Source organism: Prionailurus viverrinus, chromosome A2 (assembly GCF_022837055.1).
Source record: "Prionailurus viverrinus isolate Anna chromosome A2, UM_Priviv_1.0, whole genome shotgun sequence".
Lineage (NCBI taxonomy): Eukaryota > Metazoa > Chordata > Mammalia > Carnivora > Felidae > Prionailurus > Prionailurus viverrinus.
This window is the reverse complement of record NC_062562.1, coordinates 89,419,235-89,445,457: the sequence shown is the minus strand read 5'-3', so window position 1 is coordinate 89,445,457 and position 26,223 is coordinate 89,419,235. Positions and strand designations below refer to the sequence as shown.

The window sequence follows — 26,223 nt, the reverse complement described above, 5'->3', positions numbered from 1 at the left end:
CTGAATGCATGAAATAGGAACCGTATAATCCTCCAAACATAGTGATGTGTTTATCAAAAGTAGGGGGCGAAGAAATGCTGTAAGTTTTATCATACACTTAGTTTCATGCTTACTTTGCATATATTGATTTATTTAATCAGTTTGCAAACTGATGCTTTCATTTGTAACTTAAGAAGGTGGACAGAGTAGTGAATTATTTTGCATTCAGTTGCTTTGAAAATACTCATTTTAATATCTTGCATTTTTCATATGTAAGATTAATGTTGTATCAGTAAAATGAAATGTAATAAATCACAGTGATTTCTAAATGATTATGTGCTAAAAAACCGTATCTTGTTTGCTTCTATCTAAATTTGAGCATGCATGCTGTATGTATGCATTTACAAAGTGCAGAAATGTATGTATTGAGGCAAGTAAATATTTTACTAATTAATGTTTTCTTTCTTTCAATTCCTCTTTTACTTTCCCATAGACTTGCTGCTTTCAAATAGCTGCATTCCGTTTTTGGGTTCATCAGAAGGACTAGATTTCCAAACCATTCTGTTGGATGAGGAGAGGGGCAGGCTGCTTGTAGGAGCGAAGGACCACATCTTCCTGCTCAGTCTGGTTGACTTAAACAAAAACTTTAAGAAGGTCAGTTTATTTATATATAAAGGTATATATAAATATTTACATATGTGTGTGTGTATGTGTGTGTGTATATATATATTGGCTGAATGCATTTATTTCCATCTATGCCATTCTCCTCTTTTATTTTAAGTGACTCAGTTTCAAATGCACTAGGTCATTTACATATCCAAAAAGAACATGTTAGAAGAACACCTGGCTTTTGATGTACGTTTTGGAGTTTTGTGGATTTAAGTACATAGGCATGTTCTCTGTTAACAGTGAATAAGTGTAATAATAGAACGTTTGAAAATATAAATGAAAGGGATTATGCAAGAGAAATGTAATGTTTTAGACTGAAAAGCTGCCAAATGAGTTATTCATCAAGGGTTAACATTTATATTCATAGTAATTGTAAAATTAAGTTTTTGTTAACTTTCAATTAGCAAATAACCATATTTCAAATTGACAGTGTGACTAAGGTGACATTTTAACACCACACTGTTTTTTTTTTTTTTTTCACATTCTTATTTCTTAACTGAATAGGTTTCTCCTATGGCCCGAGCACCCTCAGAGGGTGAGGATTATTAATACCTCAACTATGGCCTCATTAAGAATAATCTACCACTGAAAGAAAATATATGCTAGTTATTCAAAAAAAAAAGGCAGCTGCTGCTGTGCTTTATCTTTTCAGTTAGCAACACAATGCTCAAAGGAAAGAGTGCCATCCTTTAGGCCTTATAAATTATGATCAGCAAGTACGTTAGCAAATATCAATATCTATGCAAGCCCAGATGGATGCCAAGACTGGAAGGATTGAATGACTGATGAGAAGACATAATATATAATTCATTCTACATCTATGAGACATGTTAGATTGGTTTTTCTTTTTCTTCTTTTTCAGAAGCATTGAAAAACAAAATACTAGGAGCCATTACAAGATTTCAGGTCAATAGTCCCCAGTACTGAATTAATAGAGAATTCTTTCCATTCTAAAAGAGTCGTTCACAAGTCACTGTAGGACTTTGAAGCTTCAAACAGTTGTCACCTACAATGACCACTTGAACTTAAACCTCTGATTTTTAAATGCTTTAAAAACTAAATATTAGTTGCTCAGTTATTTGAATATTATCAACACTAAGGGCTTAGTCTACATAGGTGAAATAGTTGTCTCCATATGTGTTAATATTGCTTAATTAATGCCTGCATCAGAAACAGTGTTTTTTGCCTTTTAATAATTTAATTTTTAAGTAGCTCTTCTGTATATTTTTGAGGTCCACCAAAAGGAGATCTTTTTAAAAATGTATTTATTTATTTTGAGAGAGAGAGCATGCAAGCATGAGCTGGGGAGGGACAGAGACAGACAGAGAGAGAAGAGGGACAGAGGGAGAGAGAGAGAATCCCAAGCAGGCTCCCTGCTGTCAGCACAGGGCCTGACATGAGGCTCCATTTCATAAACCATGAGATCATGACCTGAGCCAAAATCAAGAGTTGGGCGTTTAATTGTCTGAGCCACCCCCAAACCCTGAAAGGAGATGTTTCTTATGAATGCTCAGACTTGATAAAGAAGTAGTGTTTGAATGCAAATGTATATGCATGTGTTGGATGTTTCTAGAAGAAACAATGAGGGTAAAATATTAGCAGTGGGTGATGTGATAATCGACATACTCATAATATAAACTCATAAGATTATCTTATTTAAAAAATATAATTATTCCTTAGTTTGAATATTGTTTACAGTAAGGTAAAATAAGCAGTGAATATGGGCTAGAATTTGAAAAGCTTACCTTCATTCTGCCATTGTCGTCCTGTTCCGTTTATGCTTAAGGATATATATTTTCTTTAGGGTTTAAAAAATATATATTTGTATAGGAGAGCCTATTGGTGGTATCAACTAATATCTCAATAATCAGTAAATATCTTAGCAGAAGATGACTCCTTTTAAGGAAAGCCACCAAGGAAAATCTTAGTCAGTTTCACAGTTTTGCTTGAAGAGCTGCTATATAGCTAACAAAGCATTTTTCCAAATATGTCCCAGCTTTAGTGTAATAGCAAAAGGCAATTCATAGTTTCAAGGGAATTTGTTCTTGTGCTATTCTCTGCCTTCAGGGATTAGAAGAAAAAGTTCATTTATCTGAAATGAGTGCATTACATCATCGCTTAAAATAAATTCTGATAACATAACTTCCTTCTGTGACTATTTTAAGCAGATCTCTCTTTGGCTGCATTCCATCCATGAAATGTGCTAATATTTAATAAAATAAATATTTATGAAACTTTGATTTCCCTCATGCTATTATTGAAATAAATGGTTATTTGAACACATTGTAAAATTAGGGTCTGTACTGGAGATTTTCTGCCTGATATTCCTTTATCATATCAAATGTGTAATTCATAAAGAGGTTATGCATACAAAGGAAAAGGACAGAATTTATGTTTTTGTAGGTATCTACATTTAAAACTTATATAAATCACTCCAGTGCTAAAAGGTACTCTACAGTAGCAACTTAAAGTGTCAAGATGTAGTACTTTAGCAGTGTTTAGACCTACGTGGTTTGCGTTGGCTCCATGCCCTTCGACAAAAATCCAAACTTCTCTGCGGAAGAAACCACACATGTTGGGACTCCATGGGGCTGAAGGATGTCCTTTGTACTCTCAAGACCTAAAGCAATCTACAACACGTAATTGAGTTAGGAATGACTGGTTAGGGATATTTTCCTCTGGCAAATTAAAAAAAAAATCTGTAGAAAGTATTCCATTGAAGTGTCAAAATTTAGGATATATGTTTACTTAAAAGTTCTTGTACAAACAGGGACATGTCTATTGAAAAATCGCCTTCATTTCGTATATGCCCCTGGCCTGTGGTAACATCCTTTACAAAAAAAATTCAGTAATAAATATTTTAAAATATCCTTTGTATTATGTTTACTCTATTCCAACTAGATTTTGAGTCTTCTACAATGAATGATACAGGTATATGTTCAATAGGATTTGATGGGTACGACTGTAGAGGAAGAAAGGAAAAATTAAATATTTCAGAGTATTTCTACTCCTCTGGAAAGTAAAAATTAAGTACGCCAAGGTTTTTTGTTTGTTTGTCTTATTGTTTGTTTTTTGTTTTTGTTTTTAAACGATGTGACATTTAGGTGAAAGGGATAAGATTCTGATCTTTTCTTGAGGGAAAGGACTATTTCTATAGGGATTTAATAGACTTAATGACAAGTGTCAGCACACGTGGGGACGTGAAGTCTCTCGCTTCAAGTAGGCTTTTCCTCAGTTGGTCCCTAAGGCCTCTCTTCAGCTAGGGAAAAGTCTGTGGATCTCTGTGGGACAGGTTCAGGATAGATATGCGCATTGGTTCAACGTTTCCTTTTCCCAACACTAGACCAAAATAGAAAAATCAGAACCAGCCTAACAAGATCCCATTCCAAGAGAAGAATGTGGATCTGGAACCATTTTTACTGTTGGGCTGTAGGTTGAATTCCACCAGAAGCCAACTGGGAGAGCGAAATTATTTTATAGGATATTTGTAAGGGAGTGTTCTGGGGATCAACACATGTGAGAGGGGCCGTGGGGAAGTACTATTAGATAAAGAAAGAACTGTGCTGTGATGCAGACCCAGCAAAAAGCCTCAACTGACAAGCCAAACTGATAAGGTGGCGACCATTTCAATATCGTCCTCTAGTGTAAGTGATAATACCATTATTCAAGTGAGTTTATCTTATAAAAGGGATTCTCCATTTTCTCCCTATCTAATCCATTCACCATGACCGTCAGTATTATCTCTTAAAAAAATAAAAATCCGACCATATTTCTTCTCTGCTTACATACTCTGGAGTTCTTGATTTTCAGGGAACTTGAATGAACTCCAGATTTCTGTTGATTTCTAAGGCTCACCTGATTTCCGGTCTTATTTTTATCCACTGTTCATTATTCCCTCACTTGCATTTTATTTTCTGCTTCCCTGCCTTCCTCTCTCTCATTCATTTACTCAACCTGCGCTGTTAGTTCTTTTCAAAATAAATTACTTTCCAGTTTTGTGCCTTTGCTAAAGCTTCCTGAAATTGCCATTCACTTTCTTGTTCACCTCACTCCTCTGAATTTTGAAGGCACTTATCTAATTTTACCCTTTTGTTGCCTTTTACTCCCCACGGCTTCCTCACCCTTAGAGGACATAACAATTCTTTGTGTTTAGTAGAACAATTATATATATTAATATCAATGTCAGTTGTCCTCTTTTATAGAATTATCATTATGCATTGGCATAAGTAAATATATCCCCCATCCAAATCATACCCTCTTTGAATGGGGACTGGGCTATTTACCATGCACTTCTCATTCTCCTTTGACTCATTGTATAAAAGTTCTCTGTGACTCTCTACTTAATGTAGGCTTTATGAATTCTGCTGCAGATCTCTTCAAAGTTCCTGATACTCCGTAAGTTTTCTCCCTTCAATATTGTAAACATTATTGGGGTGACGTTGTCAGGAGAGACTATATTACAATTGAACTCAAAGAATTGAAGACTACATAATTACTCTGTTGTAGTATTTAGCATTATCCACTAAATATTTTTTAAATAAGTTTACTTATTTATTTTGAGAGAGAGAGAGCACAAGCTGAGGAGAGGCAGAGGGGGAGAGAGAATCCCCAGCAGGCCCAGCGTTATCAGCTTGGAGCCCAATGTGGGACTCGATCTCATGAATCATGAGATCGTGACCTGAGCTGAACCTAAGAGTTGGATGGCCTAACTGACTGAGCCACCCAGGCACCCCTCCACTAAATATTTAATGTACAGATAACATATATATTTTTAAATCAAATAACTAAATATCACTTAAGTATCACTGAATATATATCCTAGCAGAATTATACCTCAAATAATGCTCCTGTGTTTTGGTTTTGTCAGTCTCTGAGGTTGAAACCAATTATATGGATTTACAGAAGTATAACTTGGGATACTTTTTAGTGACTGACTTTTGATTATTTTTTTTTCTTTTGTTCTACTTCAGTATGTGTTTATTTTTCATGTTTTCATTAAAAAATCAGTTGAGTGTCTACTGTTGTCATATGTGCATGGTATCTGAACTAGTTCAAGATGGATGGGCAAAATCTGGGGGGTTGTTAAATGGCTAATTAAAAATAATTTACATTTGTATTTGGAACTTGCAGTTTATTGTATCCTGGCTCAGTTAGGATGGAGGAAAAACATGTTGGAGAATTTGAGTGGTCAGAGTTGTTCTCTTGTCTGTCTGTATATTTCTTAAAGTTCGAGTTAGAGAGACTAGATTTCCCTGGCCTAGCCCTTAACATCCTACTCCATCTCTAGAGTCAGAGGAAGTATATGAAAAACGTAATTTTAATAGTCCTTGAGAAAGGTGGTCAGCTGTGGACATTTACATCTGTTTATCATTAAGTTTTAAGTTAAGCATTAGAAACCTGTTCATGATGTTCATCATCAGCATCAGCATCATAATAATGCATTTTGACATCTGTGCCTTATGGTTTAAGGACCTGTGGTTTCTAAACAAATAATTTTAAACTCTGTGGCATCTGTTACTTTGACTACAAATGAACATTCTCCACTTCAGCCAGACTTAAGTAGTCCTAGCAGTAATTCATATAAAATCCAGAGCCCTCTCTATATAAACTCCAGGAGTTATATATACAAGCTGAAAGTCTCTCTTGCTCTCTTTTTTTCTCTCTCTCTCTTAATTTAAAAAAATTTTTTTAACTGTATTCGTTTTTGAGAGACAGAGAGAGACAGAGCATGAATGGGGAAGGGGCAGAGAGAGAGGGAGACACAGAATCGGAAGCAGGCTCCAGGCTCTGAGCTATCAGCACAGAGCCTGATGCAGGGGTTGAACTCATGAACTGCAAGATCATGACCTGAGCCGAAGTCGGACGCTCAACCGACTGAGCCACCCAGGCACCCCTCATTTTTTTTTAAGTGGAGTCATAGTTAACAGAAAAAAAAATCCAGTACTCCATTTGGTTATGTTCGTTAGTTGGACTTCTGAGTTAATGAATTGTTGGGATCCTTCCATCTGAAAATGTTACTCACTTTGGAAGCAGTTCAGACCATGCATGGGTGGAGTGAGTGTCCAGACCAGGATGTAAGCAAACAGATCACAAAAGTGATGATTTATTAAACTAAGTACTGCTTTTGTATTCATATTATTCAAGGATTTCTCTCTTGGTTTCCCTTTTTTTTTTTCCTCTCTCTTTTTTTTTTCTTTTCAAGTGGGCTATAGAGGCAGACAAGTAGACCAATGAGAAATAAACTTATTCTGAGACTACAGTTGCTATTTATTTTACCTACTAATCTAACAGCAACTGGTATGTCAACTTGCAGAGTGTAATAATAAACAACTTTACGTTACCTCCCACGGTTCCTTTCAATCTGCTCTGTGGAACCCCTTCTTTTTCTGGACCTGTTGGGTAACTCTAGCAGGCAGCAATGGTTTTCGAGGTCACTCTTTGGTAGTAACACAGTTGTTATCCAGCAACTCAAATGTCCCGTCTAATGTAATAAAACTTTCAACCTCATGTAAAATTGAGCCTCTGTTCCATCTACCTGTCCCCGTTTGCACATGCCATGTGAGTGAAGGCTCCCAGACAGGGAGATGTTCAGAGGCTTCTTTGTGTCTCTTCCTAGCAGTCCTCCTCTCCCTTAAGCTTGTTGAACACAGTGTGTGACCCCTTCAGTCAAATCAGGAGAAGAGGGGAGGAGAGGGCTTCAGAGAAATGTCTGCTCTACTGTCCTTGTCAGAGGGATCTCACTTCTCGACTTTCTGTCCTTGTCAGATGTTCAAAGATGATTTCTCTTTCCAAAGTGACTTAGTGAGTTCTGGGGGATTCCCTCTTTTTGGAGATCTTTCCCTTGCATTTCTCTGGCATGAGCTTGATGACATTTCTTCTCTGACTGGTATGTTCTCGTGTTTTATCCTGAGACAGATTGCACTTTCACCGGTGTTAACTTCTGAAGCCTTTTCACTCAACACTCTTGAACAGGACATAAGGTGACCTCATGCCATCCCATTTTTGAGCAAGTATGGCTCCCATCTTTTCTATGGAAAGCCATCATGTGTCCGTTCCTGGACGCACTCTGGAAGTTCAGGCTGATGCCAAAATAGCCGCTGAATCTGGCCTGTGTTTCCACTGGAGCTTGTCGTTCTCTCGCTCACCTTTAGACATTAATCTAGAATGTTCCACCAATGGCATTTCAACAGCAAGTGCTTCTTGAGGTTCCAGGAAAGCTCCTTTCCTGGCACCTACCCCTCACCTTGGGGTTTGTAGGACACGTGATAGGATTGTCTCACACGAAATATACTTTTCTACAGAAAGGAAGAAAAAAACTTTTAATATCTAGTTTCCAAGTATTTATAACTGCACATGGGTGAAATTATCTGTAGGATTCTTGGCCACCTACTTTGAAACTTTTTGCTTCTTGACCTAGCGTCTCATTTTTGAATTTTTATGCAGCTAAAACTTCTCTTTTAACATCTTGCCTTACTACCAAAGCCATAAAATGAGCCCCGAGAAGGATGTTGTTTTACCTACAACCTCATCATATATCCTCATTCTACTTAATTCCTGAAGTATACAAACTAGAACCATAGAGACAACCAAATGGAGAATGTTAATGTTCCTATTAATATTGTTTACCTTTTGACTGTTGATAGCCTCATACAAAACATTTGCTGTTTGACATCTTGTTTGCCATAGATTTCTGTTGGAATCTGATTCCAACAAAGCTAAGCTATACCTGACAACCTAGATAAAAGAGAACGTAGGAGGGGCCCCTGGATGGCTCAGTCAGTTGAGTGCCCAACCTCGGCTTAGGTCATCGTTTCACGGCTGGAGAGTTTGAGCCCCACGTCAGGCTCTGTGCTGACAGCTGGGAGCCTGGAGCCTGCTTCAGATTTTGTGTCTCCCTCTATCTCTGCCCTTCCCCTGCTCGTTCTCTCCCTCTCTCTCTCTCTCTCTTTTTTTGTCTCTCTCTCAAAAATAAATAAGCATTACAAAAAAATTTTAAAGAGAGTATAGGATATGAATGGATTCATTTTTCAATGATCTTTGAAAGTAATCTTCAAAAAGTTTACTTTCATTTTGAGATAATAACCATCTTTTTCCTTTTTAGTTAATTAAAAAAATCATTCCTCTTGAAACTCATATGTGTCAAAATTAAATATTGTATATAAAATGTTCAAAGAATTGCTATGTTAGCTAAGATCTTTTAATGAGCCCAACAAAAATCTATTAGCTAACCTTACAGTTTTCAAGGAAAAAGCAGTATAATACTTAAAATTTTTCTGTTTAAAGTAATTTATGTTTGTTTTTAATGCAAAAAAAAATACTAACTATGTTTCTGGGGAAAAAAAGAGAGTTTTCCTATGGATTTAAAATTTTTTTTTCAACGTTTTTTTTTTTTTTTATTTATTTTTGGGACAGAGAGAGACAGAGCATGAACAGGGGAGGGGCAGAGAGAGAGGGAGACACAGAATCGGAAACAGCCTCCAGGCTCCGAGCCATCAGCCCAGAGCCTGACGCAGGGCTCGAACTCACGGACCGCGAGATCGTGACCTGGCTGATGTCGGACGCTTAACCGACTGCGCCACCCAGGCGCCCCAGGATTTTAAAGTGAAGGGGAGCACCTGAGTGGCTAAGTTGGTTAAGCATCCGACTCTTGATTTCGGCTCAGGTAATTATCTCACCATTCATGAGTTCAAGCCCCACATTGGGCTCTGTGTTGACAACATGGAGCCTGCCTGGGATTCTGTCTCTGTCTCTCTCTGCCCGCCCCCTCCCCTTGCTCTCTATCTCTCTCAAAAAAGTAAATAAATAAATTAAAAAAAAAAAACTGAAAAAGCAATGTGCAAAAGCAATATATACATTATATAACCTACATAAGGTAGCTCCATATTTTTGCGGAATAACTTAACAACTTAATCTTGCCTTGCTAAATTTTAGGTCCCCACATTTGCTTCGGAACTCTACTCTGTTGGTTACTTAACCACAAAATAATCAGAATTATTTTAAAGGAAACACTGGATAAACATAAACACTTAAGCTAGAAGCTGGACACTTTAGGAGGATCATTTTTTTTTTTCTTTTTAGCAGACTCTTAATAAAGTAATTCCATGTTCATAAATGTGACCGTTATTTCTTTCCACCTAACAGGCATAATGCAGTTTTTTTATATTATTTTTCTCCTTATTTAGAATGAAAACTCAGTATGTGATTATGAATATTAGGTTACTTGAAATTGGTCAAACTGTGCCTCTATTTTTAAGCACTTATATTAGGAAAATAACCAAGCTAAGTGAGTTTGTAATTTTAAATATAATAAGTTTTAGTGGATCATTTAAACACCCTTCTCTGCATAGCATGAAAAGCACTTTGTTATTTCCCTTTCCTCAAGGAAGTCTAAAACAAGAGGGTTTTCATACATGAAGATCCTGTACTTGCTTGCTTTACGTTGAGTATAAGCAGAAATGCTTTTATAAGTCACCATGACCTTCTGACTCCAATTCTATTAACTCACATCATGGCTGAATAAGACATTCCCATTGAATGCTTTACCTTGTATATCGATTCTTTGTGGAGAAAATCTCAGAATAAATAACTTCTCATTTAAAAACAAGTTATTGATAAAAGGAAATTGTCACCTTTTTTATTCCTAGTTAATGCTTGAAATTAAGAAATTATAAACACTTGAAAACCATGTGGACATCCCAATAAATTAACTTTTGGTAGACAGCCCCCTGCTTAGTTTCATGGTGATTAATCTGTTCCTAGTGCCTGTGGAGCACATGCTGTGTAGTAACCACAGAAGTAAAACAATCACCCCGTTCATGGATGTGCTGGCTCCCCAGCCTGGGTGCTGATGGGCAGGTCCCATCTGGTCACTGTAATGGACTGTCAGGATGTTGTCAGACTGCTCAGACTCCTGCCAGAACTCCGACAGGAACTCTTTCTCTGTCTGTAATTTTAAGGCAAACTCTGCAGATCACTTTTCAATAAGTATCGAGTTTACTACGTATGTGATATGGTGCCAGGGACTAAAAAGGGTACAAAGTAGAAGAGTGTTTCTTGTCACTCAAGATCAGTAGTCCCTAAACTTCATTGAGTCATATATTACTTAAGAAGATAATGAAGGCTGCGATCTGTTTTCCTCACAGAATTATAAAATCTATCCACAAGCATAACTGCGCTCGAATTCACATGTAGCTGCACCACAAATTCAAAATTACCAATCCATTTGTGGGTTTCTTAAAATTTCTTTTAGGTAGTATGATACGATAGCACCCCTCTCTCTTTCATAATGCATGATTATTGAGCTCCTACTATGTTGCTAGCACTGTTCTAGACGTTGGGAATCTAGTAGAGAATACAACTGGTGAGGTCTCTGTTCTCATGGTGCCTCTGGTTTCTAAAGGGAGGGTTTGATGGAGAAGAAAAAAAAGAAAGCAAATAAGAAAATTAGTATTAAGTGTTGTTTAAATACTGTGGTGAGAATCCTGGGGAAAAAAAACCTGATGAACTTTCTTTCTCCCTCCCTCCCTCCCTCCCTCCCTCCCTCCCTCCCTCCCTCCCTTTCTCCCTTGCTTCCTTCCTTCCTCCCTTCCTCTCTTTCTCTCTTTCAAGATTTTGTTTAAATTCCAGTTACTTAACACACAGTGTAATATTAGTTTCAGGTGAACAATATGCCGATTCCACAATTCCATACATCTCCCGGTGCTCATCATGACAAATGCACTCCTTAATCCCCATCACCTATGATGTAAATCAACCCCCATCCACCTCCCCCTCTGGTAACCATGAATTTGTTCTCTATAGTTAAGAGTCTATTTCTTGGTTTGCTTCTCTGTCTCTGTCTCTCTGTCTCTCTCTCTCTCCTTTTCCCTATGCTTGTTTGTATTGTTTCGTAAATTCCACATATGAGTGAATCATATGTTATTCGTCTTTCTCTGACTGACTTAATGTGCTTGGCTTAATGCTCTCTAGCTCCATCCATGTTGCTGCAAATGGCAAGATGGAGAAAACTACTTTAGTTGGTCTTCAGAGAAGGTGAAATGGGGAGGTGATAGTAAAGCTGACATTATAAGAAAGAACCATCCACAGGAGGTCAGATGTATTCCAAGTACAGCAAATTCATTCTGCGGTTAGTATTGAGATAATATTTGAAAGCACAACATTAGCTGCTCATGGGCATGAAGTGGGGACTCAAATTTACATTTTCAATTCCATTGCATTTCATCAATCTTTATGCCCAGGAAAGGGTCCCAAACTAAATTTACTTGTGAAAAGAAAGTGGCAGATGGATATGATAAACACAAGTGTATTAAAATTCAGAGACGTCGGGTGGAAGAAGGCTAAATGTGAAAGAGGCTTTACGCTGAGTCCTGAAAATGCAGAGAGGCAAGTCTTGCCCAACTCTTCATGGAGGAAGCTCCATGGGCAGATCGTGCCCAAACTTGAGAGTTAAAACTCCCCATCCATAACAGTTTCTACCCCAGTCAGTTTCAATAATGGAAGCTCTACTTTTGGTGCTGTTGTCCTTGTTTTTCAGTACTTCACTCTATGAGCCAGATCTCTTACCTCTTTCTGTTCCTGGAACCCAGAGCTGTCTTTGCTCCCTTGGTTGATCAAATCCTTTACCAGACGGCATTTAGAGCAACATATTTCCAACTTTTTTACAACCATTCAAAAACTTGAATCCTGTTCTTTGATAGAGATGCCTGTCTGCATTTTTACGGCTCTGAATTTTTGTCCTTAATTAGGTTTTTTGAACAAGTTGTAACTTCCCCTTCTGTGTATTCCTTTCAGTTTGGGCATCTCTGAATTAGGCCAACGGCCACTTGACTGACCTTGCACTTGCTAACTTAAGTCAATTAAATTGCTTCTCCAAAGATGTAACAAAGAGCAGATATAATTAGAATTTCCTTAGGATGTTCTAGGCCTTATCATTATTTGAATGTTTTTGTAACTTGCCTAAGATTAAATAATTAAAAATAAATTGCCTGACATCTTCACCTTACTAAGTGATAACTATTAATGAATGATATGAATTATGAATGAAACCATTATGGTTAGAGACATTGCAGTATTTACATGTGAGTTTCTCCAACCTGTTTGTATCCAAAGTGAAGTAAAACTCCTTCAAAAAATGAACAAACAAAAAACATTTTGGATTTTGGATAGAGATAAGCAAATAAAATCAATATAGGATAATTAGATCATAGGTGTATTTTTAAATGCATGCAGCTCCCATTATATTTTCATAAGAAAATTAATATTGAATCTCTTTTAAAAATGTGTTTAAAATGTAACTTTGTAGCAGATGAGCATATGCAAAGTGACACTGAGGAGAATTTTTATTTCATTAGAATGGTCCCTTAGTATACTGGTAATCTACATTCTCTATACTCTCTATACTCTCTATACTCTCTATACTCTCAAAGAAAAAAAATATATATATACATGTATATATTCTTACTCTTACTCTTTTTTTAAAAAACAACATGGAATACTGCATGAATTTGTGTGTCCTCTTTGCAAAGGTACCATGCTAATCTTCTCTGTATCATTCTATTTATTTTTTTACATTATTTTAATGTTTATTTTTGAGATAGAGACAGACAGAGCATGAGTGGGGGAGGGGCAAAGAGAGAGAGACACACACACACAGAATCCGAAGCAGGCTCCAGACAGCTGTGCTGACAGCTCAGAGCCCAATGCGGGGCTCAAACTCACAAGCCGCAAGATCCTGACCTGAGCCGAAGTCGAACACTTAACCAACTAAACCACCCAGGCGCCCCATCTGTATCATTCAATTTAGTAAGTGTGTTGCCAAAGTGAGTCCTATATATATATTAATATATATACTAATATATATTAAACACTAATATATAATTAGACATTAATATTTGATCTTTCCAAGTGTAACCTACAAAAGTGAATCCTTCGGAAATGGTTGATTTCAATTGTGAAATGTTATGAAAACAACGTACATATACTAGCATGGTTAAATCAGTAGATTATAGAACATGGAGATTGACTTACCAGACATACTTGTTTTGAAACGTTAACCAAGAAATTGTGGAGAGATTTTATAAATTTTATAAATTTATTTACTTTCGTATCCTAGGAGTGGTTTTCTGTTAGTAAGTTGATCTATAAGATTAGCACTCAAAATAAAATTAATTTGCAACCCTCAATTATTTAGTAGTTCAGTTAGTAGTTATACCCTCAATAATTATGTTGAGAGAAATTCTTGGGCTTATCCAGATCCGCAGAAAAGATGTTTGCTTTCTGATGTCTGTCCTCCATGTGGGTAGAGAGACCAGTAGTAAGCTTTCTACATATTTGAAATCCTTGACATTTAAGCACCAAGCTTCTGAAGACTACTCGCACCAATGTGATACAACCTGACTGTGGTACATCATACCCCATTAGTTGTGAACACGTGCTCTGTGGGAATATTTCAGAACAATTAATATGGCAGTTAACGCAAGTATCATCTCTGCTTTGGTACATCTCTGTCTGATAAATGAAAGAAAAATATCCTTGGGTAACTTTCTGAGGGAGTAGTACAGTTGCATCAGCTTTAAGGGATAGGGGTACGTGTTTTGTTTGTCCTGCTTGTGCCGCTTTTAGTATGGCATGACACCGCATGGATCATGTTCTCAAGTTCAAGGAGATGTATGTGTCATTTTATTGCTGATAAATTCAGAAGTCATGAAATTGTTAATAACCACTGCTTCAAAGCTGTTCACATTACCTACTTAATGATCAAGAGGGCTTTTATAGATTTTGTGGACATTGTATTTTAAGGGTACTGACTGGGCTGCTGAAATAATTTCAGGATCTCAGGTATTTCTTGGGCTTTTGTGTAAACCGTGCTTAAACTTAGGGGCATCTGGGGGGCTCAGTTGGTTAAGTTTCTGACTTCAGCTCAGGTCATGATCTCGCGGTCCATGAGTTTGAGCCCTGTGTTGGGCTCTGTGCTGACAGCTTGGATTCTGTGTCTCCCTCTCTCTCTGCCCACCTCCACTCATGCTCTTTCTCTTTCCGTGTCTCTCTCTCTCTCTCTCTCTCTCTCTCTCTCTCTCTCTCTCTGTCTCAAAAATGAATAAATGTTAATTTTTTTGAAAACCATGCTGAAACTTGGAAATATTTATGAAATATGTTGTTCTATAGTCAGAGTTAATATCTCTCGCTAGATGTATCTGTGTGAATCTCTCTCTTCTCTCTATTACCCCTCTCTGTCCACCTACAAACACATGCACAATATACCATATGCACATGTATACACATAGACATGCACACCACACACACGCCCAGATATGCACATGCGCATACACAGTTTGTCCCTAAAAATACAGAATTGGCGGAAGGTTTTTCTATAAATAGACACAGATAGAGATGGATATGTCACAGTATTATGCCACTTCAAAAGATTTTGAGAAACAAAAATGTTACTTGAACATATTTCTGCCAACCCCATGTAACTATGTGGCTTGTTGGTAGTTTTTATTTTTTGTTTTGCTTTATTATATTTTTAGATTGCATTAAGTGAAATTTTGCTGTTTTAAATTCTTTACAAACAAGGAATTAAAAGGAATTTTAAAAAATGCTTTATTCTAATGACTAGGTGGCAAGTAAAAGAAAATCCCACCATAAATCATAATTAAAATGATAGCTTTTAAATATTGGCACGACTACAATGATTCTTTTTCCCCCCCTTTTAAGTAAATGTTTCCAGTCTGGAAGACAATCAGATATCTCCTAGGTTGTTGATATTAAGATAACTCTTTTTGTGATTTATGAATTCTTGAGAGCATTGTATCAAAATAAGGCAGTATATAATCTTAATGAATCTTTATTTTAAAGGCTTATGTTATCTTAAAAAGTAAAATTATCTTTGTGATACTATCTTAGAATTACTCTTCAATAACAATGATTAAAGGATAATTTCTATTTTTAACAGGGTCTAGACTTTATGGGATTGAAGGCGAATGATGAAAAGTGAGATAACATTTGGGGAAAAATATCCTCTATAAACAAAGATTAAAAGATTTATTAAAATTGGTTTCTGGAGCCCAAAGAATTCTCAGCGCTTGAGTAACTTTGTGTAACATTTACCCACTAATCAAACACTTGATTCTCTGCTGCTTGAAATTTCAGTTTTATTGCTTCATTAGCTAGGATGACACATTTCAATTTACAATTACATGACTTACAATCAATTCAGTTTACAATTATATGACTTACAGTTAATAACTGAAAATGTACAAAAACCATGAAAACATCTTTTAGAGATTTGTATTCCTTTGCAAAGAGGGAAAAGAAATCTGCAGTTACTAGTGTCAAATCCTTAAGAAAAAAATCAGAGTCAAAACTGTTAAACCACACTAAGCTATTAAGCGCAAGTAATTGAAAACAGTGGTTCAAAAATAGAGACCTGTATCTTGGTCTCTATCTTGGGGCCCCTTGGATGCTCCCTGAGCACAGTTTCCATCTTCCGAGCTCTCTGCTCACTTTGTATCTCCCAAGAAAATGCAGTTACCTTATCTGTTTACAGAACTATCTTCCTGACTCAATGCCACACCTTGCCCAGCATACAGAGGGCCTTTGTAATTATATGTGTAATGAAGAAATAATTTATGAATAGTACTTACTCTGTGCTGACTTTGGAGCTTTCATGTAGATTGCAAAGAAGTTATAAAGATTGTTTCCACATTTTGTCACTCTTTAAATAACTCACTTTTGAAGCCCCTACAAATATATGCAAAATCAATTTTAGAAACATTTATGTCATGACCTACTTTTTAACTCAGTCACTCACTCTACTGGTTCAAGGTAAAAAACAAAACAAACCAAAACAAACAAACAAACAAACAAACAAACACCCTGTGATAATCTTTTTCTTCTTTACATCTTATTTACTTAATATAGAAGAATTTTATATTTTCCCTTTTTTAATAGACTTTATAACAATAAGATATTTAAAGTTTATTTGTTTGTTTTGAGAGAGAGGGAGAGAGTGTCCCAAGTAGGCTCTACAACTGTCAGCGCAGAGCCCAATGCAGGGGTCGATCTCACAAACATCCATGAAAGAAATCATGACCTGAGCTGAAATCAAGAATCAGACGCTTAACCGACTGAGCCACCCAGGTGCCCCCTCAATAAGATATTTAGATTAGAACAAATATCCATAACTCTCTGTTCTAAGTTTATTTCTGAAATGTGAGTGAATTTTACCATCATAAAAAAAAACAGAAAAGAATAGGATTTGACATATTGAAAGGACTCAAAGAAATATTCATCTAGACTAGAGAACAAATAAAATGAGCTAAAGATTAAACCAATTGGCAGATGGTGGATATGCATTCTGTGTACCTTCTATGTTCAGTCCAATGATACAAAGTGATACTCTGTAAAATCACTATAATATTCTAGATCAGCATGTTTAGAGTTGCAGTTTTGCGAGAGATTGCACAAAGTGAATATACCTGACAATACTGAATGAACTGTAAAAATAGCTCTGATGGTAAATTTTTTAAAAATGTTTATTTATTTATTTTGAGAGAAGGATAGAGAGCAAGGGAGAGGCAGAGAGAGAGGGAGATAGAATCCCAAGCAGGCTCCACACTGTCAGCACAGAACCTGACATGGGGCTCAAACCCACGAACCATGAGATCATGACCTGAGCTGACATCAAGAGTCAGATGCTCAACTGATTGAGCCACCCAGATACCTCTAAGATGGTAAATTTTATGTTATGGATATTTTATCACAAAGATAATAATAAAAATGAATCATCGAAGAAAAAAATACCTTGAGAGAGGATACATTGAGCTCATAGGTCCAAATACAAAGCAAAGTTACTATAAATTCAAGATGACACCTTTACAGGAGAGGAGAAGAACAGTGGCTTCAGTGTTTCTGCTACTAATGATTACAAATAAACAAACAATTAAAAAACAACTGGAAGAAGGGAGACTGGGTGGCTCAGTCGGCTGAGTTTTCGGCTCAGGTCATAATCTCATTGTTCCTGGGTTCAAGCCCAGCGTGGAGACCCACAGAGGGCTCGTAGGGTCTCCATGCTGACAGTGTGGAGCCTGCTTGGGATTCTCTCTCTCCCTCTCACAGCCCCTCCCCCATTCTCTCTCCCTCTCTGTCACTCTCTCTTTCTCCCTCTCTCTCTCTACCTCCCTCCCTCTCAACATAAATAAATAAACTTAAAACACACAAGCAAACAAAACTGGAAGAAACTTTCAACTTTTCCTGCCAGCTGTGGTGTTCTACTTTTACTCCTCTTTCATTTATTTTTTTAAGACCTCATGATTCAGGGTTGATGATTGACTGTTGTCTTTTGGCCTATGCATGGCCCGTTTTGATTCATTTATTTACTAGCTTGAATTGCTTAGTTATTTTAAACTATGCATTAAATACCCGAAAAGGCACCATCCAGAACAAAAGCTAAGATCTCATAAATAATCTGTTTCTTACCACCAATTTGTCTTTTTCCTTCCAGTCTGGGACAACCATTTTTTTCTGAATCCTGTATTCATCACCCCCTAGTTTTCATTTTTACATATTTATTGCATCTACATATACGATAAAAGTGTCTATTTTCTTTTAGTTGTTTTTGACATTATTCTAAGTGGATCATTCTGTTTGTAATTTGGGGGACTGCACTTTTTTTTACCTAATAGCAACTTGCTAAGATCTGTCCATATTATTTTTTATTACTGTAGTCTATTTATATTTTATGGATGGCTACTCTTCAGAATTGTGTGAAAGTATAATTGCCGAGAATTAAACCAGTTTGCAATAAATAGCATCTTTAGGTCCTTATTGTGAACCACATCGAGTTTAACTCATCATTTGATCCTACTCCTGGTCAGCCACCCTGTCTAGGTACACCTTAGGCTTGCAATTTGCAGCATGTAATTTGCAGCATTTACTTCATTTAAAAATCTTAGTTATTTTATTGAATTTGTCTAGTATGAGTTTGAGTGGTATTCTCTGTTCTTCTTTACTCGGAGACATAAAACCCTGAAATCTCACTATGAAGATAATACCATATAAACATTTGTGACTCCTGAGTCATTTGTGAGTTCCAGGCTTAACAAGGCTTTTTCAGTGCATTCCCTCAGGATATTTTCTTTTTTTCCTTACCTATTAAAACATTTTCGGCTAACATTGGTGAGAAACATAATAAAAGTTTATCAGAGCTCTTGGAATATATATATATATATATATATATATATATATATATATATATATATAGTAAGTAACTCAGAATTTGCTTTTCTTGTTTCTTCTTGCCTGTAGCTTAACAGGGAGCATTTCTTTCTTTAAGCTAATGGAGTAAAATAACTGTTTGAAACTTCATTTGCAAAACCTTCTTGACAGAATTCCTAAACTTTGTTAAAAACGAAACAAAACCTTTGTAATAAATTCAAGACAGTTAAAGCATGATTAAGAGCTACCAACCAAGGGATTTGCTGCCCTTGTCCTTAATCATTTGCCCAGATAATAATTATTATATAGTGGTGGAGACCCCTCTACTTCAGGAGACGGACTTTGGGTCATATTTTGGCTTTGCTGGTGACTATGTTCATAGCCCGTGACATGTTATTTAGTGGCTGTGTGAATAAGTTTTCTGATGTGAAAATGAGGAGAGTAAGTCCAGCCATCTCATTGGGTCATTGTGAGATTTCAGTAAGATGAAGCATGTATAATATTTAACTAAGTGAAAGATGCGTATGAGCTCCGCACGCGTTAAATATTGCCAGGAAATCCACACTGGTCTTTGACTTGGAGTCATAACTTTTGCTTGTAACCAAGTGCCGTTTCCAACATTCGCTGCACATGTTTATAATGCACCACCACTCTGAGTGAGCACAGAAAAACAGCATAAATAAAATCTCTTACTTAAACAGATGCGAACCTGAACTGCTGACACCACAATAAGATTTTATGGCCTTCTCAACATAACTTATCTATTATTAAATACACTTGAAAAGAAATTAGAAGATTATAATATGCAAATAGATAGTTCTGTAGTTCATTTTATTTTTTTATGGTGGCTTTGGAAAATATTTAAATCTCAAAATTCTTACATCATATCTAATAACATGCCCATAGTTTGACATCCACTCTTCAGCTTCACACACTCATTTTCCTAATTAGAATTGTAAGGTGTTTTAGATGTTCAGATTCTGACACACTTTGAAATGTCTTACAGATTTATTGGCCCGCCGCGAAGGAACGAGTGGAATTATGTAAATTAGCCGGGAAAGATGCCAATGTAAGTACAAGACTTTAAAACTATCTTTGTTGAACTGGTACTGATATGATAGTAAAATTTTTATTGGATTTTATTGAATTATTGGCATCAGTGTATTATTTTTAATACTGCATTAATATTCTCTATAAAGATTAAGAAGACATAAAATATTTCTACCTTGCCAAAAGGAATAATACTATTCTCAGCAATTTAGAAATACAGGACTTTCTAAAGTGTTAATTGTAAATATTATTATTTTCTTCACATGAATCTCAGAAATGCACCTAAAACATTAAAAATAGATCGTCAGAAAATATTATATTTCTAGGATTTTACATTTGTTATTTGCGTGGATTTTGGAAATGCACACAAAATCATGAGGTTCTGCAGCACCACAAACACACAATTGATACTTAATTTAATTTGGGTTAATTAAACTTATGGCCTCTAGAAGAAGAATTGCAAAAGTTGGCATATTAAGAAAGATTGGGTGAAATGAATGGCATAAATTCTGGGATAAGAACCAGAAGTAATGTACTCTAAAATTTACTTAAGCATAATCATATGACGTAACCTATAAAGGATAAATAATGGAGTTCTGATACAAACTTCTGGTGTAAGCTGACTTATGGACCAGAGAAAACCCTTAGATACATGTGACTAACCTAGTTGCTTTGTGTGTGTGGCCAGGAGGTCCTGTCCGAATTGCTTTTGCACTGTCCACAGTGTTCTGCGTTCTCCTCCGCATTGCATTGCCTGTTCTATCTCCACAGTAACAGAAGAGGGCTGGGGCTCTTTCTGCCTCTTCTCAGCAAAGGGTTCTGATTCAGGACAGATGCTCTGTGTTCTGCCCTGACTTCTTGTACTGTGGTGACAGGGAGAATTGCTCACTTGCTTGCTTGCTTGCTTGCTTTCTCTTTCTTTCTCTTCCTCTTTCTTTTTCGTTCTTTCTTTCTTTCTTTCTTTCTCTCTTTCTCTCTTTCTTTCTTTCTTTCTTTTCTTTTCTTTTTTGATTTTTTGTTTTTGACAAAATAAATCGCTTCCTGAATGTAACTCAAGGTGAAAAGAGGTTCTAATTTTTTTTTTCAACGTTTATTTATTTTTGGGACAGAGAGAGACAGAGCATGAATGGGGGAGGGGCAGAGAGAGAGGGAGACACAGAATCGGAAACAGGCTCCAGGCTCTGAGCCATCAGCCCAGAGCCCGACGCGGGGCTCGAACTCACGGACCGCAAGATCGTGACCTGGCTGAAGTCGGACGCTTAACCGACTGCGCCACCCAGGCGCCCCAGGAGGTTCTAAACCTTGAGCAGAAACATGGATATCCTGAGGCTTCCTTTACAGTATTCTCTAATGTTGCTGTAAACACAGTAATGCAGGGGTGTTTTGCGGAGCAATGCTTTATATTTAATTACAATTAATAGTGTGCGTTATATATAGGAAAGCATAATAAGATATAAAAATTCTCACTTGATCAATGTGATAAAACAACATGACATATGATGCCTAATATAATTACGAGAAAGCTTAGAAGACTAAGAATTTGAGACAACTGGTTTGTTCACCCATTTTGTTTATTCAGCAAATACTTATTAGAGTGTAAATATGTCCATAACTATATATATGAAAGGATACAGTATCTGCTATCATGGAGTTTTTAATACTCAGTAACAACACTGCAAAACAAAATAATCAAAACAACAGGAAGGAAAACTTTCAATTATGCCTGACTTTGTATTCCTTTAATGTTAAATGTGGTCTTTGCAGGCACATTTATGTTAATAGAAATATATCAGGGGGTGTCAGCAGCAAATGCAACAGGAAACAGCTGTCACATTTATTTTACTTGAAATGAAAAAGATCAAACTATTTCAAAATATATTCTTCCTCCCATGTCTCTAATCTCTTCACCCTGTTCACTACCCTACTGAGCGGGTGCTCAGCTCTGCAAATCCTCAATACTTTTTTTGTATTTGTGGGGAAAAAAAAGATGCAGTATTTATGAGAGGCTTCAAAATTAATTTAATAACAATAAGAGCATGCCATACACAGTATGAACACTAGAATATTTTGTATTTTCCCAGTATTGACTGCGTGAAAAGGGGACAATAGGAAAAGGGTGGTTTAAATTTCCTCCAATAAACTAATGTCAATATTCCCATGGAGCAGATGAGGGGTAAATACTCAAGGTCAAACAATCAGTGAAGGTTTCAGTTGTGACAGTGTTCTTATTTCAGTATGTTCACTACTCCCAGTTATATAGTAACTCAGTTGCCCTTATTATTAAGTTAAAGCAAAGGGTGATAAACTTTTCAGGAGGTGGGGTCCTAGAGCATAGATGACCCAATATATGGAACCTATACTTGCAAGTTGAGTTGTATTTGGGAGCTAGTAATCACCTCTAACCTTGAAGCACACCTACTGCTACCCCAAGATTAGAGATATGGGAAGCTTTTCCCTCTGTACTGAAATCTGTAAAGTTTGATGTTGAATCATGTGGGGATAATACAACTCTTCACCTCCTTCTTTTTAATCTGTCACTGTAAAATAATATATTTTAGAATTACTAAGAATAGCTAACACTTTTATAGCACTTACCATGCTCTGGGAACTGCTTTCAATGCTTTATAAGCCCCCTTCATCCTTTTAATCATACTAAATGCAAGGTTTTAATGTTTTCTAGATGAAAAGACTGAACCCAGAAAAATTAAATGGGTTGCCCAATATCACATCTAATAAATAGTGAAACCGTGAATTGAATCTATAGGTCTTGCCCCATAGTCCGTGTTCTCACTTATACAACACTGTGATCTACACGTCTGAATTCTACATATAAGGTCTGAAAACCTTACCCCTCAAACTGTACCCCTCAAATCACTTCCCCTTCAATATCCCGTAATAGAGCCTCGATTTACAGCATTGCATAGATTTCAGCCAACAGAAAACTGAGGCAAGTGTGTGGTTTTATTGACCTCTTTTACTGCCTTTGGCATTACCCTCTCTCCTCCCTTCTCTCTAGTAATTTTTACCTACTTCCCAAGAGTGCTTTTAGGATTAACAAGCGTTTGGAAAGACTGTCCCTTTACACAAAGGTACTATATAACTGAAAAATAGTGAATTATTTACCATAATGAAAGTTAGCTAATTGGGGTGGGGATGGAATAGAAGATGTGGATACAAAAGAGAACTATTCCCCTTTCTTGACCAGTCTCCAGTTTAGCCCAAAGAAAGGAAATAGTGGCAGGAAGCTATTTGATAGCATTTTGTTTCTGCTTAGAATATTTTTCAAAAGAAAGTCACTAAAAAAAGTGTCTTTGGTCCTGACTATAAAGAGTGGAGTAAACAGCTCAGTCCAGGCAAAAGAACACACAGGATGTGGGCAGCCTGGGTTCTGTTTGTCATCTTAACCCTAGAGGCACACAACCTCGTCAACAGAGGCACACAACCTCGTCAACAGAGACATTACGTAGAATTCAAGGATCTTCCATGGGTAACGTCCTATGATTACATTCTTTCTTCTTTTTGTGAAAGAACATCTAAAAGTGAAACAAAGTGCTCATTGTAGAAAGTTTGCAAATTACTTGGACGTCATCTGTAAATATCTCCTCCCCCATGAACATTACCCAGAGATAGCTGGTGACGTTTTGATGTTTATTCTTCTATCTTATCTATTTACTATTTTTCAGAATGAAATCATTGTATACATAGTCCCTTACAACATTTTTTTTTTTTGCTTTGCAAACTGCCATGAGCATTTTCCCATGTCATTAAATTCCTTTTTATAACACTACTTTTAATAGCTACACTGCATTCCTTTATATATTATTTCATCAATCCTCTATTGTTAGAAGTTTGGTATATATCCAGTTTTTAACTCTTGTAAGTGATGCTTCACGTGAAAAATCTTATACATAAATATTGTGAACATCTTTGATTACTGAGTAGAATTACTGGTCAGAGGATATAATTTTGTTTTAGGATATAAAAGTTTTTATGCCCATCACAAAATTACCCTCCAGAAAGTTGATGCCTTTGTGCCTTAACCAGCAATGTGTGCTGGTGAGAGGATATTATTTTACCCTACTCTTGCTAATAGTGGGGACAACGTGTGGTTAATATTTAATGCTAATACGTAAATGAATAAAATAAATGTATTTCATCTTGGCCAACAAAAAGAGAGTTATTTTTGTTATTTTTGCCTGAAATTCTTCCATTACTAGAAGTACTAAATATTTTATATTTTGTAGGATATCATACCCCTATAATTTGTTCATTTTTAAGTTTTAGTGTTTGCCTTTTCCTTACTGGTTATTTACAGATTTTTAAGATATATATATATATATATTGTTGTATCATATTATTATACATATTTTCCAGGAAAAATATAGAGAGAGTTTATTATTACTTTGTGATCCCCTTATATAGAAAATATTCTTTTCCAGTTATCCTATTTGGTCTGTGGACTTTTGAATTTTAAATATTTACCATTGAGCTATAGCTACTAAATTTTAAATGTTTAAATAGGCATCTCTCTCTCTCTCTCTCTCTCTCTCTCTCTCTCTCTTTAAAGTATTTTATTTTGTCCTGGCACTACAGCTAGTTTTTGCTCTGTAGAAATTTCTACTTTGGATCTTCCATTTTTAAGATAGAAATGTGATATTTGTATTTTCATGTATTTATTTTGAGGTGTCAACAACTAATGAAAATATTTTCAGCCCTGTAACACCTAAACAGTTCCCTGTGTAGCCTGGATTCTATTCTGAGGTCTTTTAGACAAACCTGACCTGTAGCATGTGAAAAGACTATACTGATGACCAAAATATTTGATGGTCACTATTATTCTGCAAAATATACTAAAAGTAAAAACAAACCAGATCCCTAAGTCACGAGTGTCTTTCCATATATAACCTAAATAAGTTAAAATTGGCAATTATAAGTTAGTTATCAGAAACATATATAAAGCTATATTAGATTTAATTGGACTATATATAAGTCTAGAGAATTATAGTTACTGGATTTCTGTTTTCTTTTTCTTTTTCTTTTTTTTTCAGGTGTCTAGGGAGAAACTCAAATTCCAAGTGCTGACACGTAATACAAATAGATATTAGCTTTTTCTTCTGAGTATTAACTCAGTATTATATTTGTCTTACTTATTTAATTACATATATATGAATGAATGTATATGTGAGGTAAAATATTGAAATGTTATTTGAGAGAATTAGAAAGTTGATACTAGTTTTAAATTTTCTGTTTCTCTTTTTCTTCCAATGGGAGTGTTGGTTGGAGGGAAGGAGAGTAGGTGGGAAGAATAAGGAAGGAAGGAGAAATTCAATATTTTTCCAAAGTTGAGTATATTACTCACTTAATTGAATTGTTTGTTCCCATGTGACCACCCTTGCAGTTGTGGGGAATAGCTGACAAATTAGCCAGATTTCAGGGGAAGTTAAAAAGCTGCTTCTCAAAGTTATCTTTCTTCATGCCTCACAGAATGACGCTACCGTTAATAGCTGTGCAGGTTGCTAAGTGAATTAAATCAAGTTAATCATTGCTCCTCCTATTGAAGCAAAACTTGATCTTGTAGGATCTTTGTTCCCAGGTTTCTTTTCCCTCAAGCAACCCAACCCTTTTCATTGCCTTCAGGAACTACCTTCCATCAACTTCACTACTGAACACTTTGAGCAGAACTGACTTTGTCATAAAGTGTCAGACCATTCAGGACTCACCCGTAAATTGTTCTATTCTATGTCAGCCCAATCTGGGATGCGGGAGGGATTGCATAAGTAAATCACTGCTAATATCTCACCAGGTCAGATACTAACATAATAAGTTACTTTCTAGGACTGGCTGCATTTTAATAAAGTACTCCTACACAAGTTCAAGGATGTGAAATATTTCAAGTGTGATTCTGTCTCCTCTGTATTAAACTTCACCCTGGCTTATTACCCTTTTTGAAACAATTGCTATGTCTCTCATAGTCCCCAATCTTTCTGACTCTATAATTTATAATCTGGAAAGGGAGTTGTTTTATTTTTTTATACAAATATGTGTGTCAGAATCTTGTAAAATTACTGTCTTGGTCAGCGTGGGCTACTGTAACAAAATATCGTAAACTAGGTGGTTTAAACAATAGACATTTATTTCTCACAGTTCTGGACGCTGTGAAGTTCAAGATCAAAGTGCAGACAGACTTGGTCCCTGATGAAAATTCTCTTCCTGGCTTAACAGATGGCCATGATCCTGTCATATCTTCACATGGCAAAGAGAGAGAGGGGAGGGGGGAGAGGGAGAGAGAGAGAAGAGAGTTCTTCCTGT

General features: G+C 36.2%; 1 protein-coding gene and 1 non-coding gene across 4 annotated transcripts in view; one reads left to right on the top strand and one right to left on the bottom strand.

Annotated features, from left to right (window-relative positions):
• SEMA3D (semaphorin 3D) overlaps positions 1-26,223 on the top strand; it is a 197,975-nt gene that overhangs the window by 90,984 nt on the left and 80,768 nt on the right. For all 3 annotated transcript variants that reach the window (XM_047850420.1, XM_047850421.1, XM_047850422.1), the window contains 2 exons: positions 473-633; positions 19,871-19,933. In XM_047850420.1, the coding sequence (XP_047706376.1) occupies positions 473-633; positions 19,871-19,933 (224 nt within the window). The remainder of the gene's footprint in view (positions 1-472; positions 634-19,870; positions 19,934-26,223) is intronic.
• On the bottom strand, positions 13,128-13,229 carry LOC125161365 (U6 spliceosomal RNA). Its single transcript, XR_007150578.1, has one exon. It is a non-coding gene; the product is annotated as a U6 spliceosomal RNA (small nuclear RNA).